The sequence below is a fragment of the Salvelinus sp. IW2-2015 genome, linkage group LG26 (genome assembly GCF_002910315.2).
Source record: "Salvelinus sp. IW2-2015 linkage group LG26, ASM291031v2, whole genome shotgun sequence".
Taxonomy (NCBI): Eukaryota; Metazoa; Chordata; class Actinopteri; order Salmoniformes; family Salmonidae; genus Salvelinus; species Salvelinus sp. IW2-2015.
In genome coordinates this window covers 4,679,235-4,698,229 of record NC_036866.1, presented here as the reverse complement: position 1 = coordinate 4,698,229, position 18,995 = coordinate 4,679,235, and the positions used below count along the sequence as shown (strand labels likewise).

Below are 18,995 nucleotides of genomic sequence, written 5' to 3'. Positions count from 1 at the left end.
CATGAGTATTTTAAGATGAATCATTTTCCTCAAAAATGAACACAATTAACTCAACAGGAGAGGCCAGGAAGGGTAAAAGAGGCTCTTAATACTTGGAAATTGAATCAGTTACACATCAGATCAGTCTCACAGAGTAAGGTTTAAACTGGTTTTGTGTAAATTAAAATGAAGTCAGTAATTCACAGTATGAGTCCATACTTGTCATTCTGTACATCCCTGGACACATCACACAATGTATGTTTTTTAAGTTGTCTGGCTAGGACACATTCAACACATATTTGTCACAAAAATGCAAAACACTGGAGACAGGTCTTGTGTTGTGACCATAGAGAATGATAGAGGCCTCTAGTGGCCAAAAGGCCGTATTAGCATGGGCAGCTCCATTGAGAGCTTCCAACATTTTAATGGACTTCCAACTTCATTGGTGGACTTCCAACTTCATTGGTTGATCCCTCCTGGTGACCCTGTTGGAGTTATGTCCAATCAGGTCATCAGGAGGAATCACCCAATTGCGAAGAAGAAAATGTACTACTTCAAAATGGAGATGCCCATGCTGTCACAGACTCTATAATTGCACAGATACAAAGATGAGTCCTCTATCTATCTCTATGGTTGTGACCTTCCATCCATTACAGAATGTCTCAAACACCTCAAAGCCGCAAACATGTCCAAAGTTGATGATGTCAAAACTATACATGCTTAATAAAACAGAGCTAGAATAGTTATTACTAAAAATGACTAAAATTACAATAAAGCTCAGAAGACTGGAGTGCTACATCATGTCACAGCACTATAGGAAGCAGAACAGTCCTTTTTCATAAAACATATAGACTATTGGCTGAAAATGTCACTTTATGAACAAACGTTGTAATGCTTGGGATGGATAACACTTWAGTTCTTCAAATCCACTCAAAATCCATTCCTTTAGTTTGACTGTATTGAAGCTGTGGGTCTCTTGAAGGCCACAGGGAATGCTGAAATGATGTAAACTCCATTTTCCAAGTGGTTTAGTTACAGATCTTCTCTGTCATTGCCCTCTGAGGGTAGAGAAGAGAGAGTAGAGTTGGGGGATTAACATGATATTGACAAATAATTGCATTATATGCCTACCTTGCTGCAAAAACAAGACATAGGAATGGTTATTACAAAGCTTTCTCATTGAACAGGCCTACGATTAAAGGGCCATCTGGAAAAAAACAAAAACAAAGCGTTCACTCGTCCCTGTTTTGGTAAGACATATTCTCCAAGAATCACTGTCTATCATGAAGTCCAAAAATGGATGTACCAATCCCAGATTGCCCTGTTAATTTGAGGTGACAGACAGAACTACATGCCTATGCTGACATGCTGTATGATGATGCTAAAATCACTTCCTAACGGATAGGCTAAAGCCATAATCTGAGGAGAACTCATTCGGCTGTTTCCACTCGCAAAACAGATGACTTATAGTCAACCAAAAGCAGACAAGCTAAATGCTCAATCCATCACACTGTCTTATGTTAACAAGGTTGATTTCTCCTCATATTGCATTGTTGACATAATGTCTCATTGTTATTTATAAGTAGAATCTGTACTTCATAATGATGATAACAGAGGACTTTTATTGTATACCTCAGAGCTCCTACCTTCATCGGTTCAGATGTAATGAAGTGCTGCACTAAAGAAAACAACTTGAAAGTGACATCATTCTTATGTATGGCTGACTAGACTGCAATTTCACTTATAATGGTTATATTAACCAAACCAGACTTTAAATTTTTTAAATTTGGGAAATAAGTAGTGCATCACTAATTCCAATGACTGTGGCAAAGGGAACAATTAAAGACAAACAGCTATTATATACTTATCTTATACTAGACTGTGATTTAGTCATTATGTTCTATGCCCAGAGAGTGATTGTGTAKAATCGCCCAGGTTGTGGTTTGAGCAGACACACTTGTGGTGTGAAATAACGGTGACAATCCACTGCTTCTGTTTTATGACAGTAAAGCTCCTCCTTCATTGAACTACAGCAAAATTAGACCATCTAAGTCTGAATGACTGCACTACAGTATGTGAAGGATATTCCTTCATAAATGAATATCCAGACACCCCCTGCACTACACTGCATTCGGAAAGTATTCAGACACCTTCCCTTATTCCACATTTGGTTATGTTACAGCCTCATTCTAAAATGTATTAAATATTTTTTTTGAATATACAGTGATCCCTCGCCACTTCGCGGTTCACTTATCGCGGATTCGCTATTTCGCGGATTTTCATAATGCATTTTTTTTTTTTTTTTGGTGCATTGTGCTCTGCATTCTGATTCGCTAAAAACTCACTCCCGCTTCTTGTATCAAAACATGCTACGAATTGTGCTATCATTTTGTCGTCTCGTGCAGTTATGTGTACGTACATAAAACAGCTTGGCAAATTTACATTAAGTTGGCCAAATTATCTTGTAATTTCGAACATCTCCTAAACCCATAATGTCGACGAAACGGCCTACACGTGAGTCACTGTATTTGTATACATGTAATAGTTGCTAATTGTAAAAAAAAAAAAAGTTTTCTATTTCGCGGATTTCACTTATCGCGGGTCATTTTCGGAACGTAACCCCCGCGATAAACGAGGGATTACTGTATATATGAAATACCTTTTTTACATAAGTATTCAGACCATTTGCTATGAGACACCAAATTGAGCTCAGGTGCATCCTGTTTCCATTGATCATCCTTGAGATGTTTCCTCAACTTGATTGGAGTCCACCTGTGGTAAATTCTATARATTGCAAATGCTTTGGAAAGGCACACACCTCTCTATATAAGGTCCCACAGTTGACAGTTCTTGTCAGAGTAAAAACCAAGCAATGAGCTCGAAGGAGTTGGTCGTAGAGCACCGAGACAGGATTGTGTCAAGGCACAGATCTGGGAAAGGATACCAAAATATTTCTGCAGCATTGAAGGTCCCCAAGAACACAGTGGCCTCCATCATTCTTAAATGGAAGAAGTTTGGAACCACCAAGACTCTTCCTAGAGCTGGCCGCCCGGCCAAACTGAGCAATCAGGGGAGAAGGGCCTTGGACAGGGAGGTGACCAAGAACCCGATGGTCACTCTGGCAGAGCTCCAGAGATCCTCCGTGGGGATGGGAGAACCTTCCAGAAGGACAACCATCTCTGCAGCACTTCACCAATCAGGTCTTTATGGTAGACAGGCCAGACGGAATCCACTCCTCAGTAAAAGGCACATGACAGCCCGCTTGGAGTTTGCCTAAAGGCACCTAGAGGACTCTCAGACCATGAGAAACAAGATTCTCTGGTCTGATGAAACCAAGATTGAACTCTTTGACCTGAATGCCAAGTGTCATGTCTGGAGAAACCTGGCACCATCCCTACAATGAAACATGGTGGTGGCAGCATCATGCTGTGGGGATGTTTTTCAGCGGAAGGGACTGGAAGACTAGTCAGGATCGAGGGAAAGATGAACGTTGCAAAGTACAGAGAGAGATCCTTCATGAAAACCTGCTCCAGAGCACCCAGGACCTCAGAATAGGGTGAAGGTTCACCTTCCAACAGGACAACAACCCTAAGCACACAGCCACGACAACGGAGGAGTGGCTGCGGGACAAGTCTCTGAATGTCCTTGAGTGACCCAGCCAGAGCCCGGACTTGAACCCGATCTAACATCTCTGGAGAGACCTGAAAATAGCTGTGCAGTGACACTCCCCATCCAACCTGACAGAGCTTGAGAGGATCTGCAGAGAAGAATGGAAGAAACTCCCCAAATACAGGTGTACCAAGCTTTTAACGTCATACCCAAGAAGACTCGAGGCTGTAATCGCTGCCAAAGGTGCTTCAACAAAGTACTGAGTATATGAATACTTATGTAAATGTAATATTTCAGTGTTTTATTTTTTATACATTTACAAACATTCCGACAACCTGTTTTTGCTTTGACATTATGGGGTATTTTGTGTAGATTGATGAGGAAAAATAAAAATGTAATCCATTTTAGAATAAGGCTGCAACGTAACAAAATGTGGAAAAAGGGGTCTGAATACTTGTAAGTATATTAATAAAAACCTCCCATCCAAGTGTAACAGAGTTAATATCGTAAGCTCACCCCTAGGGTTGCAAAATTCAGGTGACTTTCACCAAATTTGCTGGTTTTCCAGAAATCCTGGATGGAGGAATCTTCCAACCAGGATTTGAGGAAAAAAAAAGGGAATTTTGGGAAAGTTACCGAAATGTGCAACCCTACTCACCACCACACCTCTCTCACCAGGGGCTCCAGTTCTGAGTGCTCGATGAGGCTGAACTCAGAGATGAAGTAGTAGTAGTGTTTGTAACAGGTATTGATGTGAGCCTCGGCGCCCATGCTGCAGATGCTGTCAAAGTGGTGGATGTAGACGTGCACAAAGACCCGGAAAAGACGGCTCAGAATCTTCTTACACACCTGCTGGAAGTTCTTAGGGAAAGGAACACCTACAACAAGAAGGATAGAGCAGTCAATGAGGAGGAACACTGGACAGTTAGTTCCCTTATAATTAAGCATTGAGCCTTTGCAACCACATTCAATTCCTTTTAGAGACCATCCCTGGATACATTAATGAAAACCCGTTTGTAACTTTCACAATATCATTATGTTCCATAATTATGTTCTATTATTTTTCGGTAATTGCTTCTTTTTTTWAAACTAGGATTAAAACACAAATCACATGAGTTTCCATTGAAGATCATTTAAACCCACACACTGGACATCAGTATCCATTACATCAGGTATTCCCAAACTAGGGTACGCGCAATACCGTCAGGGGTACGTCAAACAAAAATGTCATTCACATTTTTTTTTTTAAACAATAGTAAATTTTCACATTTTCAAACCCTGGATGGAGGAATCTGGGGAAAGTTACTGAAATGTGCAACCCTTTGGGGCTATACATTTGGGTGAGTTTTTTYCCCCCTCGCCTGAGTAGCCTCATTTCACTGCCAATTTAAAAAAATTAAACCATCTAGTTTTCAGCAAAATAACTACACAATGTCAAATACAGGTAGCCTAGTCAAATAATTAACATCCAGTCACATTAACATTGCTCTCTCGCAGGAATTCCACTAACGTTCCATATGTAGCTGCTGCTCATTCAGTTTGCTCGGAAATTGATAAATGGTTAAAAAAAGTAAGGCCCGCGTCCATAGAGACACATACAGTACCAGCTCTACTGGTAGTACTGCTACTACCAGCAGTACGACACCTGCACCTGTCGACGACACAAGTTATTCTGCTTCCACGAGCACATCCAATGCTAGCATCAGTAACTACATTTGTTGTTAGCCCAGCTAGTATGGACACTGACAGTTGTGAATCTGATGCAGCCGTAGAGCTACTGCCCCCCTACCCGGAAAAGCACCGAACAACAAACAGGGACGCTGGACCATCGAAGAGGCGCAAATATGATGAGAACTACATTGATTTGGGGTTCACATATATTGGGAGTAGTGCCTTTCCTCAGCCACAGTGTGCTATATGTGCAAAAGTACTATCTCACAACTCGATGAAACCTTCACTCTTCCGCAGACATTTAGAAACAAAACATGCCAATTTGAAAATTAAGCCACAGGACTTTTTTAAGCAAAAATTAAGACGACTTTCGAGTAGTAAGACATGTATAAAAGCAACAGATACCATTAATAAGAAGGGTCTATAAGCGCCTTATATGGTGAGCTACTGAGTGGCTAGGACAGGCAAGCCTTATACTATTGTGGAGGACTTAATTCTTCCTGCTGGGACAATGCTGGGGAAAAGGCCCAAAAAACTATACAGACAATGCCTTCATCAAACAACACGGTTTCACGACGCATCAATGACATGGCAGGAGATGTTTTGAAACAATTACTGCTTCGCATACAAGTCAGTGAATTCTAAGCTTTACAGCTGGATGAGTCAACAGACGTGGTGGGCCTGGCACAGCTCCTTGTATATGTCCGTTACGTTTATGGGGGGTCAATTAAGGAAGACATCCTCTTCTGCAAACCACTGGAAACCAGGACAACAGGAGAGGATATTTTTAAAGTACTGGACAACTTTGTGACATCAAATGGAATTTGTTGGTCAAGATGTGTTGGTATCTGTACTGATGGCGCAAAAGCCATTGTCATGATGTTGCCTGCTTGGGTACTGCAAACCCCATCCCCCTCTCCCTGCCTCTCCCTTTCCACCACAACCCATGCGGTGATCACAGAGAGATGTCGTAAATTCCTGAGAATCTCCCCACCACAAACAGTATTAAGACAGAGKGTAAACTTTCAGGACAAAGGAATTCTCTTCCACCTCACAGAACTTGAGGTACGAACAGATTTCATATTCCTGCAAAAGTATAAAGATCGGTGGAAGAGTCCAGCTATTAACATGTCCATTTGTCCCCATGTGGGAAACTCAGGAGAGACGGGTTGACCACATTACCATACCGCTGTTTATATAATAACCTCAGATATGAGGTTTACACCTGTTTGTTGTATAAAATGAATGAGTGAGTATGATACTGTTTGTATAATTGTGTAATATGATTTTGGACTGTTTAATTAAGAAAAATACAAATACCTTTTTGATTTGAACTAAATCCAAGGACCGCCCTGAGCCCAGTATGGGTCAGAGACCATGGGACCACCCCTCTCTGCTATCTGAATAAAACCCAACTCCTAAGAAATTACCATTAAGACCATGTTTCTCTCAATCACGAGAGGACAAAGGTTGCAGACCAGCTTACCTCGATAACGAGAGGGCCAAGGTTTGAGACCAGACTGCTGAATCTTTTAACCATCCCACGTGGTTAAAACTCTTATACGAATCATAACAAGTCTTTGATATTGACTTCTAGTCTGCAGCTAGGAATTCGGTATCATTGAACGCGAAGAAAGACAACCGCTGAAACAATCATTCTATAACGAATGTCCCTCTGAACAATCCACAATAGCCAAGACAGAGACCGACGAATCTCCAACAGAAACTAACTTCACTCCAACAGAAACTAACTTCTCTCCAACGACCAAGACACACACACACACTGAACGTAACTATATATATATTGATTGCAATTGTTCCCGAATGAGTGAGCGTTCATGTGTAAGGATTAGCATGTCAATTGTTATAATTATGGACTCTGTAGTGAATTCTTAGTCGAACGCCATTTTCCCTTTGTCTAACAGCCGCCATGCCGGTTCAGCCCACTAGGGCATATTGCACCCATCATTTCATGTAACTATTTTAAGTTTGTTGTTTGTTTATGCATTTCTGTGAATTAATTAGTTAGTAATAAATAAATGATTTAAGACAATTGATGTATGGATGACTCATAGTGAAGACTGGGTTCGTGCAGATCAGCGATTTACGACGTTTGGAATGAGACTGACGTAAGGTAGAGTAAATAAATCATTAATTAGAAGACAATTGATCAGATATGAAAATATCTGAAAGGTTATATTGGGAAATTATAACTTTGTAATCTAATAACTTTCCCTGGTGCCCTCGAATTCATAGTTAATTAATTACGTTATTACTCAAGTGATCGCGTAATCCCTAATTATAGGAATCTATGATAAAAACTATAAGTCTTCAATTTAAAAATAGCAAAGACACGACACCATGACAGGGAGACATAGTGGAGTGGTAACGCGCATACAAGCATTTGCTCCCGACGCCACTTGGGTACACTGCAGYATCCCCCGAGAGGCTCTTGCTGGCAAGGGAATGCCTGACAACTTGAAAGCCGTTTTGGACACAACAGTGAAAATGGTTAACTTTGTTAACCTTTACCTCATACCCATCCTGGATCCGGGAGCATCCTCATCAAAAAAGCTGACTAGCATAGCCTAGCCTAACGGGACAGGGATATAGCAAGGCCCCTGAACTCTCGTGTATTTTCTGCACTATGCAATGATATAGGCTGCGACCATGTAACGCTTTTACAACATACAGAAAGAAGTGCAYTGGTTATCAAGGGGCAAAGTAATTGACACGTTTTTTTAATTGAGAGAGGAGCTTAAAGTTTCCTTTACTGACCATCATTTTAACTTGTCTGACCGCTTGCATGATGACAAGTTTTTCACACGTCTGGCCTATCTGGCTGATGTTCTCGTCTGAATGATCTGAATCTAAGATTACAGGGACTCTCCGCAACTATATTCAATGTGCGGGACAAAATTGAGGATATGATTAAGAAGTTGGAGCTCTTCTCTGTCTGCATTAACAAGGACCACAGATAGGTCTTCCCATCATTGTATGATTTTTTGTGTGCAAATTAACTCAAGCTTACGGACAATGTCAAATGTGATATAGCGATGCACCTGAGTGAGTTGGGTGCGCAATTACACAGGCATTTTCCTGAAATGGATAACACAAACAACTGGATTTGTTATCCCTTTCATGCCCTACTTCCAGTCCACTTACCAATATCTGAACAAGAGAGCCTCATCGAAATAGCAACAAGCAGTTCTGTGAAAATTTAATCAAAAGCCACTGCCAGATTTCTGGATTGGGCTGCGCTCAGAGTATCCTCTCGCTGTAAAGACACTGATGCCCTTTGCAACCACGTACCTATGTGAGAGTGGATTCTCGGCCCTCACTAGCATGAAAACTAAATACAAGCACAGACTGTGTGTGGAAAATGATTTAAGACTGAGACTCTCCCCAATACAACCCAACACTGCAGAGTTATGTGCATCCTTTCAAGCACACCTTTCTCATTAACCTGTGGTGAGTTATTCACAATTTTTTATGAACAATAAGGTTTTATATGTAAGATGGTTATATAAAGAGCAAAATTATTGAATATTATAATATTATTATTTGTGCCCTGGTCCTATAAGAGTCACTTCCCACGAGCCGGGTTGTGACAAAAACTCACACTCACTCTTATGTTTAATAAATGTATCGTATAGTGTGTGTGTGGCAGGCTGACTCTGGTGCTAGAGGGGGTACGCAGCTGGAGGTTTGAAGGGGAACCACTGCATTAGATAATCTCCCTCCCCAAACAGAGGTTGATGACAACCCTTTAACAATGAACAATAGACTCAGAGTACCCCATTCAATTTCTTCTAAATGCCACCCTCATTGTATAATTAACCTATCCTTGAACCTTTCTAGATACATTAAAGGTATTGTCAGAGAAGGTGGAGTATGATGCAACATCACAGATGCATTCACTATCATCCACATCAAAGAGCTTTCATTTTAATTACTGCTGTAAAATGTTCTGTACATTGACTTTCTATAGGACCATTACAACTGAGAATGTCTCCTGAACATCAATATACTTTTGCACCCTGAAGCACCATTATATAGCTAGTAGCTTCCATGGTCACACACCCCATAGATTCAACTCTAACTTCAAAGACAGTCCCCCTACAGAGGAGTCCCTCAGGGTTTAGTATGAGGTCCTCACACACCTACTCTTGTGGGGAAGATGTCCTCATTGTTGATGTTGGTCTCAATCCAGTCCATCAGCAGGTTCATGTACTTCAAGGCAGGCAGCTTGGTGGGCTTCTTGTAGTCGTCTCCGTCCTGCCACCGGTACTCATAGCGCAGGCCCCCAGACATGATGGGGCAGGTGCGCTCGGTGCAGAACTCGCTGACCGTGCCGTAGATTAGGTTGATGCGGTTGAAGAAGTCCACCACATGCACGGCGATCCAGTCATTGATGTTCTCTCCTTCAGGAAGCTGGACCACTTTCCTCAGGTCCAGGCCGGACTTCAGAGAGGCCTGGGCCTTCTTGTATAGTTCAAAGCGCTGGGTCCCAGGCTCGAAGCGCTTCCGAGGCCTGAACGTTTTGTCTTTGCTGAAGACTTGTCCGAGACAGAGCGCCATTGTCTTAATGGTGGACTCTATGTTGATGTGTGGGCCTAATGGACAGTGTGTGTGTGTGTGTGTGTGTGGGGCGGGGGGAGGGGGTTCCTGAGAGGTGATTGGACAGGTTTCACGAACATAAGTTTGTTCAGGTTAAGGTGTTCTCTGAGGAGTTCTGAGGGCAGTGACCTCTACATTGGGGACGGTTGGGAATGCAGGGACATTTCTCTGAAAAATAGAGAAAACAACAAGAAAGGTCATGAGAAGTTAGAAAGGCTTCTACCCCCATTATATCATGCCTGCAAACAAAGTACCACAATACTATCATGCCTGCAAATTAGGCAACATGATAGAAATCAGCAAACTAAATCAGCAAATAATAAACAGTATTGTCAGCTTGTTTACAAAGGAAATAGCTTGAAGGACTTGATAGGCAAAGCATGTTGTGATTGTGGAACTGCTCTGAATATAAAATATGACCCCAAATATGAGGACAAACCAACAGTGGAGTGTACAAGAATCCATTTGCGGCATTCATTTCTGGTGGCTGCTATGTAAAATAAGTTGAAGGTTACAATACTGACAACCATCTGGCCCTTGAAATAGGTCCTTTTATGTATGTATGCATGTATGTATGTACAGTTGAAGTCAGTAGTTTACATACACTTACGTTGGAGTCATCAAAACTCATTTTTCAACCACTCCACAAATTTCTTGTTAGCAAACTATATTTTTGGCAAGTCGATTAGGACATCTATWTTGTGCATGACACAAGTCATTTTTCCAACAATTGTTTACAGACAGATGTTTTCACTTATAATTCACTGTATCACAATTCCAGTGGGTCAGAAGTGTACATACACTAAGTTGACGGTTGGAGACAGAAAGCGTCTCCTTCCTGAGTGGTATGACGGCTGCGTGGTCCCATGGTGTTTATACTTGCGTACTATTTTTTGTACAGATGAACGTGGTACCTTCAGGCGTTTGAAAATTGCTCCCAAGGATGAACCAGACTTGTGGAGGTCTACAATTTTTTTCTGAGGGCTTGGCTGATTTTAATTTTTTTTCCCATGATGTCAAGCAAAGAGGCACTGAGTTTGAAGGTAGGCCTTGAAATACATCCACAGGTACACCTCCAATTGACTCAAATGATGTCAATTAGCCTATCAGAAGCTTCTAAAGCCATTGACATAATTTTCCGGTAAATTTTTCAAAGCTTTTTAAAAGCACAGTCAGACTTAGTGTATGTAAAACTCTGACCCACTGAGAATTGTGATTCAGTGAATTATAAGTGAAATAATCCGTCTGTAAATAATTGTTGGAAAAATGACTTGTGTCATGCAAAAAGTAGATGTCCTAACCGACTGCCGAAACTATAGTTTGTTAACAATAAACTTGTGGAGGTGGTTGAAAAACGAGTTTTAATGACTCCAACCTAAGTGTATGTAAACTTCCGACTTATTATAGGGCTGTGGTCAAAAGTTATGTATGTACAGTGGGGCAAAAAAGTATTTAGTCAGCCACCAATTGTGCAAGTTCTCCCACTTAAAAAGATGAGAGAGGCCCTGTAATTTAATCATATGTACACTTCAACTATGACAGACAAAATGAGAAAAAAAATCCAGAAAATCACATTCTAGGATTTTTAAGGAATTTATTTGCAAATTATGGTGGAAAATAAGTATTTGGTCACCTACAAACAAGCAAGATTCTGGCTCTCACAGACCTGTAACTTCTTCTTTAAGAGGCTCCTCTGTCCTCCACTCGTTACCTGTATTAATGGCACCTGTTTGAACTTGTTATCAGGTATAAAAAGACACCTGTCCACAACTCAAACAGTCACACTCCAAATCACTATGGCCAAGACCAAAGAGCTGTCAAAGGACACCAGAAACAAAATTGTAGACCTGCACCAGGCTGGGAAGACTGAATCTGCAATAGGTAAGCAGCTTGGTTTGAAGAAATCAACTGTGGGAGCAATTAGATAAGGAAATGGAAGACATACAAGACACACTGATAATCTCCCTCGATCTGGGGCTCCACGCAAGATCTCACCCCGTGGGGTCAAAATGATCACAAGAACGGTGAGCAAAAATCCCAAACCACACGGGGGGACTAGTGAATGACCTGGCAGAGAGCTGGGACAAAGTAACAAAGCCTACCATCAGTAACACACTACGCCGCCAGGGACTCAAAATCCTGCAGTGCCAGACTGTCCCCTGCTTAAGCCAGTACAAGTCCAGGCCCGTCTGAAGTTTGCTAGAGAGGCATTTGGATGATCCAAAAGAAGATTGGGAAGAATGTCATATGGTCAGAGAAACCAAAATAAACTTTTTGGTAAAAACTCAACTCGTCGTGTTTGGAGGACAAAGAATGCTGAGTTGCATCCAAAGAACACCATACCTACGTGAAGCATGGGGGTGGAAACATCATGCTTTGGGGCTGTTTTTCTGCAAAGGGACCAGGACAACTGATCCGTGTAAAGGAAAGAATGAATGGGGCCATGTATCGTGAGATTTTGAGTGAAAACCTCCTTCCATCAGCAAGGGCATTGAAGATGAAACGTGGCTGGGCTTCCAGCCATGAACATGATCCCAAACACACCGCCGGGCAACGAAGGAGTGGCTTCGTAAGAAGCATTTCAAGGTCCTGAGAGGCCTAGCCAGTCTCCAGATCTCAACCCCATAGAAAATCTTTGGAGGGAGTTGAAAGTACGTGTTTCCCAGCAACAGCCCAAACATCACTGCTCTAGAGGAGATCTGCATGGAGGAATGGGCCAAAATACCAGCAACAGTGTGTGAAAACCTTGTGAAGACTTACAGAAAACGTTTGACCTCTGTCATTGCCAACAAAGGGTATATAACAAAGTATTGAGATAAACTTTTGTATTGACCAAATACCTATTTCCCACCATAATTTGCAAATAAAATCATTAAAAATCCTAAATGTGATTTTCTGGATTTTTTTCCCTCATTTTGTCTGTCATAGTTGAAGTGTACCTATGATGAAAATTACAGGCCTCTCTCAATGTTTAAGTGGGAGAACTTGCACAATTGGTGGCTGACTAAATACTTTTTTGCCCCACTGTATATTATTTTACTGCTCTAGGGATGTAATTATAGTTTGGATAATCTTATTTACTATTATGTATTGATTTTTACYTTTTTTTCCCACTCTTAATGTGATACGCAAAGCAGAGAACACCAGAAGAATGATAATTTAATTACCATAGTGAATTATTGTAATGTTTGTTTATGTGCCAATTAATCCCATAAGGGATGGGTTGCCAACTGGTGATTTGACACAAAAATAACATTTAATTAATTTCATTGATTCCAGCATGATCTAATACTGAAATCCGACCAGAGGGATATAATCAAGGGTATTTGACTGAATTAATGGCATGGTGAACTTCACTAAGACATTTTGGGTAGTACTGGGAAGTCAGCTGTTGTTTAAGTAATCTGTACGTGAGACATTCAGACGTATCTTCTATCCACACGCTCAACAGAAACATTTACTCTAACTGGCCATATGACTCCAATGGAGAAAATCAATTCAAATGCAGCACCTTGAGTTGTTTAGCACCTTTACTATTGACATGATACCTGATCTGCACCTTTTATACCTGCTGTAAACTGTGTACGTGACAAATAAAATGTGATTTGATACAATATTGACAGAGGTGGAACATGGACAAATTGACTGAGGATGTTATGGAGAAAGCTGCTCGGCTGGCTGTAGGGATGAACAGACCGGAACACAGTATACATACTGCAACAGTCTCAGAGACATCATTTTKCAGTGTCCTGGGCTGATTAAGGATCAAACAGCCTGAATGGGTTTGACATTTTCCTTTCAGACAGTCAATGTTACACAGAGGGAAAGTCATCATCATCTGGTCATCTGGGGGTCAATGGGATGAAAAGTGGGTCCTCCAGACCTGCCTGTTTATTACACTAAATTACTTGTTGATCATTAAGGTTAATATCAGTATTGGAATCTCAGTATGATAGGCCAAACGGCAGACTAAAAAGGAGGGAGGAAAAAGGTAAGGGGAGTAATTTAGAGGATGAGTCATCAGTATCAATCATGTCCGCCATAGAGAAGAGTGGTGTGGTGTGTTAATAGTCCTGAACTGACTGTGGATSAGATCTTACGGAGAACTCTCAAACAAAACACAGCAACTCTGCCTTTCTGAATTATAGAAGGAGTTCAGTGCAGGTCAGTGGTAGCCYACTGWGTATCTAGCTTCTTGGCTCCATGGTTTAGAAGGTTTACTTTTCTTTACTGAGTTAGTTTCCATGACGGAGTTTCATGCGGAGAGCTCTGAGAAGTCAAGCCAAAATTACAGCTCTCAAGAAGTCATACAGATATGGTTTCAAAASGCATACTGAATAAAATACAAACAGTGTGATGTTCTAGAATAGTTTTGAATCTGCTGTTGCTCCTTTCATCCATTCTAAATGACAATGTCTGGTGGTGATGTGACTATATCCGCATTTATGTCYCACGTCCCGTTTCACACAGCAGCTCTCAACACTTCCTGAGTTTGTTATTGTGCAGCTTGTGTGGTTAAACTGAGCACCAGTTTCTGTTTTTACAGTATATACACCGAGTGTACAAAACATTAGGAACATAGAAATAGACTGCCCAGGTGAATCCAGGTGAAAGGTATAATGCCATTGATGTCACCTGTTAAATCCACTTCAATCAGAGTAGATGAAGGGGAAGAGACGGTTAAAGAAGGATTTTTAAGCCTTGAGACAATTGAGACATGGATTGTGTATGTACGCCATTCAGAGGGTGAATGGGAAAGACAAAAKATTGAAGTGCCTTTGAACAGGGTATGGTAGTAGGTGGCAGGCACACCGGTTTGAGTGTGTCAAGAACTGCAACGCTGCTGGGTTTTTCCACACTCAACAGTTTTCCATGTGTATCAAGAATAGTCCACCATCCAAAGGACATCCAGCCAACTTAACACAAATGTGGGAACTGAGAAGCATTTGCGTCAACATGGGCCAGCATCCATGTGGATCACTTTTGACACAATGTAGTCCATGCCCCGACTAATTGAGGCTGTTCTGAGGGCAAAGGGGGATGCAACTCAATATTATGAAGGTGTTCCTAATGTTTTGTCCACTCAGTGTAAGTCAAGCATATTTGTGTGCTCTGAGCCKGAACTGTACAAAGTAATCCAGAATGAGACAAAGTAGAAATGTTGAATRCCACCTGGTTTAGTGTAATTTTACTGTAGTTTTGCTCTCAGACTGTAGCAGAAACTTGACAAAGAGCTTCAGCTCACACTACTCAGAACAGTAGGCCTAAAGTATGACTGTCATTCTTCTTCTGGACAGCTTCCTCCACATCTGTATGGTGTTTGTTACACAGTATGTGTGGTGTGAACAGGATCGTCCTCTTCCTCAGTACTTCACATCTATTATCTCTAGTGGATCATTTCCATTAGAGGCATTGGGTATTCACTTGGAGAATGACCATATGACAGAAGGAGCTGGTCCACAACTGGATAGGTAACTGACTTGATGATGGCCACTACACTCCCTTAGTTTTGGTATCTAAGTCTAAATCCGTAGCAGTCCCACAAATGTGAATACCAGTCATGGGCAGTAAACCTCAGAGTCATTTAATAACAGTGACAGTGCACATAAAATAAATGTCTATATAGGCCAAGGGATAGGGGATATGCCTCCTTTTTTTTGGATTATGACCTCACTGCTTCTCAGTGACTTCATGCCTCTCCAGTTACAGACTGGTGCATGTCTGATCACGTATGTGGGACGGTGGACCAGGTCCGCTATGCACCCTRCATACTTTACTGATTTTCCATGGAATTTCCTTCTAACACTGGAGAATAACAATAGCTCTTTCAAGGTCCTACAAAAATACTGTATGTGGGAGAGAGAAAACAGTAGCTAATGCWCAGGAACAAATTCAGTAAGATCTAGTCATATGGAACAAAGAGAAAGAGCGTGAGAGATAAAAAGAAAGGGGAAAAGTTTCCCCACAGTACCTGGCCGGGGTCCGTGTGGATTGCTTGGAATGATGTGGGGAGTCTTTGGATGGCCAAGGAGAGTTCCGTGGTCAGCCACCTTTACTTTAATTCCCTCTGGACAACGATCCAGGCAGATCTGTCCCTCTCCGGATCCTATGGAGACTCTCTCCTTCCCAGCCACCAACAGACCTTGAGGCTCCAACTTCACTCAGCAGCCAGCTACACAGCAGCGCAGACAAAAAAAGCTGAAAAAAAAGTTGTTTGGCTTCTCTTCCTGTGAGTGATGTCACATCCTGACTTTGTCTGCTAGGACACGCTGCAAGTATCTCTCTCTCTCTCTCTGTGTGTGTGTGTGTGTGTGTGTGTGTGTGTGTGTGTGTGTGTGTGTGTGTGTGTGTGGTGTGGTGTGTGGTGGTGTGGTGTGTGTGTGTGTGTGTGTGTGTGGTGTGTGTGTGTGTGTGTGAATGGAAGACCTACAAATCAACAGAGGAGGTTCCTGTACTATAGGGGTGGGAAGAAGCCACCTGGCTCTCTCTTCCACTCCTCTCAAACCGCTCAGCTCTGCTTCCAGGACAAGATTCATCCCAATAAACCTCAACCTGCTATAATTTCTATTTCATTGTCAAGATGTAACCAAATCCATCAATTTTGACTTGCATAAATGTATTGTCTGGTGCAACATACACAATCAAGCGTCACAAATCTACWTTTTTTTTTTGACTCGAGCCACAGGAGACCTGGACTGTTCTCCRTGCTCCTGTAACGAGTTTTAATATTGCCTTGTGTATTTCACCTAAATCCTTTCATTAGCTTTCATATCCATAGATTGTGAGTGTATCGATTGCTCTGTGGTATATTGCTCTGGCCTGTAGTACCTTCAAGTCAGACGCAGGAGTTCCCTCTCAGTATGTTTTGATTCTACTGAGGAGAGGTATGTGTAAATGCATATGTTATAAATGTTTAGAAGTAGTAAAACGTCATATAATTGTGATATAATGTATTTCAATAGTGTTGTGTTGCTAGCCAACCGTTTCTGATGAAATATTCTGCTGAAAGAGTTTTCTACGAAGTGGTGCAATTTTAGGCTAGCTAACGTTAGTTAACTTACATGCTAGCAGGCTGTCTGTAATGTAACTTCCCTCGTGSAGGTACTTGCTTGCATTACTTTTCCTCACGTTAGGTGTGCAGCATTGAGAAGCTCACCATTCAGTGCATTGCATGTATTCCATCCAATCCAGATAAATAAAAGACAACTACTGTCCATARACCTGTTCGTTACAAATACAGCAGACTACAACGCAGAAAAGTAGCCAAATCGGCTACACTCCCATCCGGCAGGCGGGACCGGTGCATCAAGGCTCAGACCAACAGACTCCTAAACAGCTTCTATCCCCAGGCCATAAGACTGTTAATTGGCTAACAACTACAGCTCTCCCACAGACTATACATACGGACTATATGCCCATCCACAGGTCTCTACGGGGTATAGTAGGTGCCAGGCGCACGGTTTGTGTCAAGAAATGTCACACACATTTCCGTGTGTATGAAGAATGGTCCACCACCCAAAGCCAACTTGACACAACTGTACATTTATATTCCTGCACGATCGGACATATATATATTTATTTTCTTCTTCATTTGTGTGTATTGTTAGGTATTACCGCATTGTTGGAGGTAGAAACAAGCATTTCGCTGCACCTGCGATAACATCCGCGAAATGTGTACAGCCTATTTAATAAAAATAAACCTCTACTAAATCAAATAATGTTGAACATTGTTAATCAAAGTGTATATTRCTAAAGGATGAGTTCTGTATCTCACAGCTGCATTGAAGAGATGTTTAGGGAATTACAGGTGAAAGGCCCCCTGCAGGGATCCACAACATCCACAGGATGTCATCAGCTACATATCTTGCTTCCAAGGGCTCAGAAATGAGAGAAGTCCCTCTTGAAATTCATGTTCGATTTATAAAAAATGTGTGCAAGGCTAAGCTTTAACTGTAAGTGATTAGGATCACTAGGATATAACWAAATTGTACCCCTTACAGTAGGCTACGGTGTCAACTGTCAAAAGATGTCAATAGTGTAATTGTAGCCATTATTACACAGCTTTCAGACGGGACTGTAGGCCTAAAGCGGTGTAATAAATGGTACATTGGGTGGCCTATAAGTGATGGGTTAGTTTAGGAGATCATTAAAACAGGTTTTTGAGTGTATGTTAAAAAAAWATATATATATATTTTCTCAGTTTGGGCAGACAATCAATGTCCTGATCAGTCTCAGCATGCACATTGGTACGGGTCTAAACTAGTTCGACTGAAAAAAGACTCCACCTTTTCCTTTAACCGCCCACCCTTTCCTGTTTCATCAAAAAAGGGAGTGCGGTAAAATCGTTTTTACGAGGGATGCGTTGAGTTTGATTAAACGTTCGCTACGTTGCCTAACGGCTTCTGCTGAACGGAACGTTCTTCAGAGTTCTTGAACAGACTGAATACGTTTGGTGGGTGGCGGGGTGTGGCTTGAAGAAATGAGTGACATTTATAGCGAAGCGGCCATGCTGACAGGGTTCCCCAACCCCTTTTTTAAACTTCGTTTCCGTTTAATTGAACATTGCGTTACCTTTTTTCGTACTGAACTCAGCCCTGAAGGAGGACACAACACACCACTTGTTTTAACGGTTCTTTCTTCTAACTCCTCACGCTCTCCGACACTTTGTTCCAGGTGGGTAACACTTTTATTTCACTAATTATAGCATACTTGCTGTTCTGTATAAAATTCATTTGGGAATTAAACTTATTTTTCTAGTTTAACTATTGTAAAACAGGTAACCTATTTGGCTGCAGGCAATCTACAGTATATGCTAATTGTTGGCTGTCACAATGTCACTGTAGTCGCCTATTATATTACCATGCATATGATTAGTCATGGTAGGGGATTTGAAAACCACTTAACTTGATAAACTTTGTCAGTGAAGTTACACATTTTATTTTTGTATCTGCGTCATGTGGCTATGCAGACCCTATTTCCTACAACTTTGACCGTTTTATTGTCAACATCACTGCGCGCATTGGCCACAAAGTGTTTGAATCAACGTTTCAACGTAATTTGTGAACGTATTGTGACGTGGAATCTAGGTGGGAAATACATTGGATTTGAAAAAAGTC

The 18,995-nt window shown here is 41.4% G+C and overlaps 2 protein-coding genes across 7 annotated transcripts in view; one reads left to right on the top strand and one right to left on the bottom strand.

The window, feature by feature from the left end:
• Positions 1 to 68: 68 nt before the first annotated feature.
• On the bottom strand, positions 69 to 17,556 carry mob3c (MOB kinase activator 3C). Of its 5 annotated transcripts, none has more exons than XR_011474113.1 (5): positions 16,941 to 17,556; positions 15,851 to 16,077; positions 9,427 to 10,047; positions 4,264 to 4,466; positions 69 to 1,037 (listed from the first exon to the last, which is right to left on the bottom strand). XR_011474113.1 is itself a non-coding variant. In XM_023970841.2 (5 exons), coding segments are annotated over exons 3-5 (639 nt in total). In that variant the 5' UTR covers positions 9,841 to 10,047; positions 15,851 to 16,077; positions 16,941 to 17,556; the 3' UTR covers positions 69 to 1,036. The 5 variants fall into 5 exon arrangements, 4 of the variants coding, with proteins under 4 accessions (XP_023826609.1, XP_023826605.1, XP_023826606.1 ...); XM_023970841.2 differs by having other exon boundaries at positions 4,247 to 4,466; positions 9,423 to 10,047; XM_023970837.2 differs by having other exon boundaries at positions 9,423 to 10,047.
• elovl1b (ELOVL fatty acid elongase 1b) overlaps positions 16,739 to 18,995 on the top strand; it is a 36,078-nt gene continuing 33,821 nt past the window's right edge. Inside the window, exon 1 of one of the 2 annotated variants that reach the window (XM_070435074.1) lies at positions 16,739 to 16,763. The gene's annotated coding sequence lies outside the window, so the exon portion shown is untranslated. Of the gene's footprint in view, positions 16,764 to 18,320; positions 18,553 to 18,995 lie in introns of those variants that run through there. The other variant, XM_023971501.2, reaches the window with a different exon arrangement.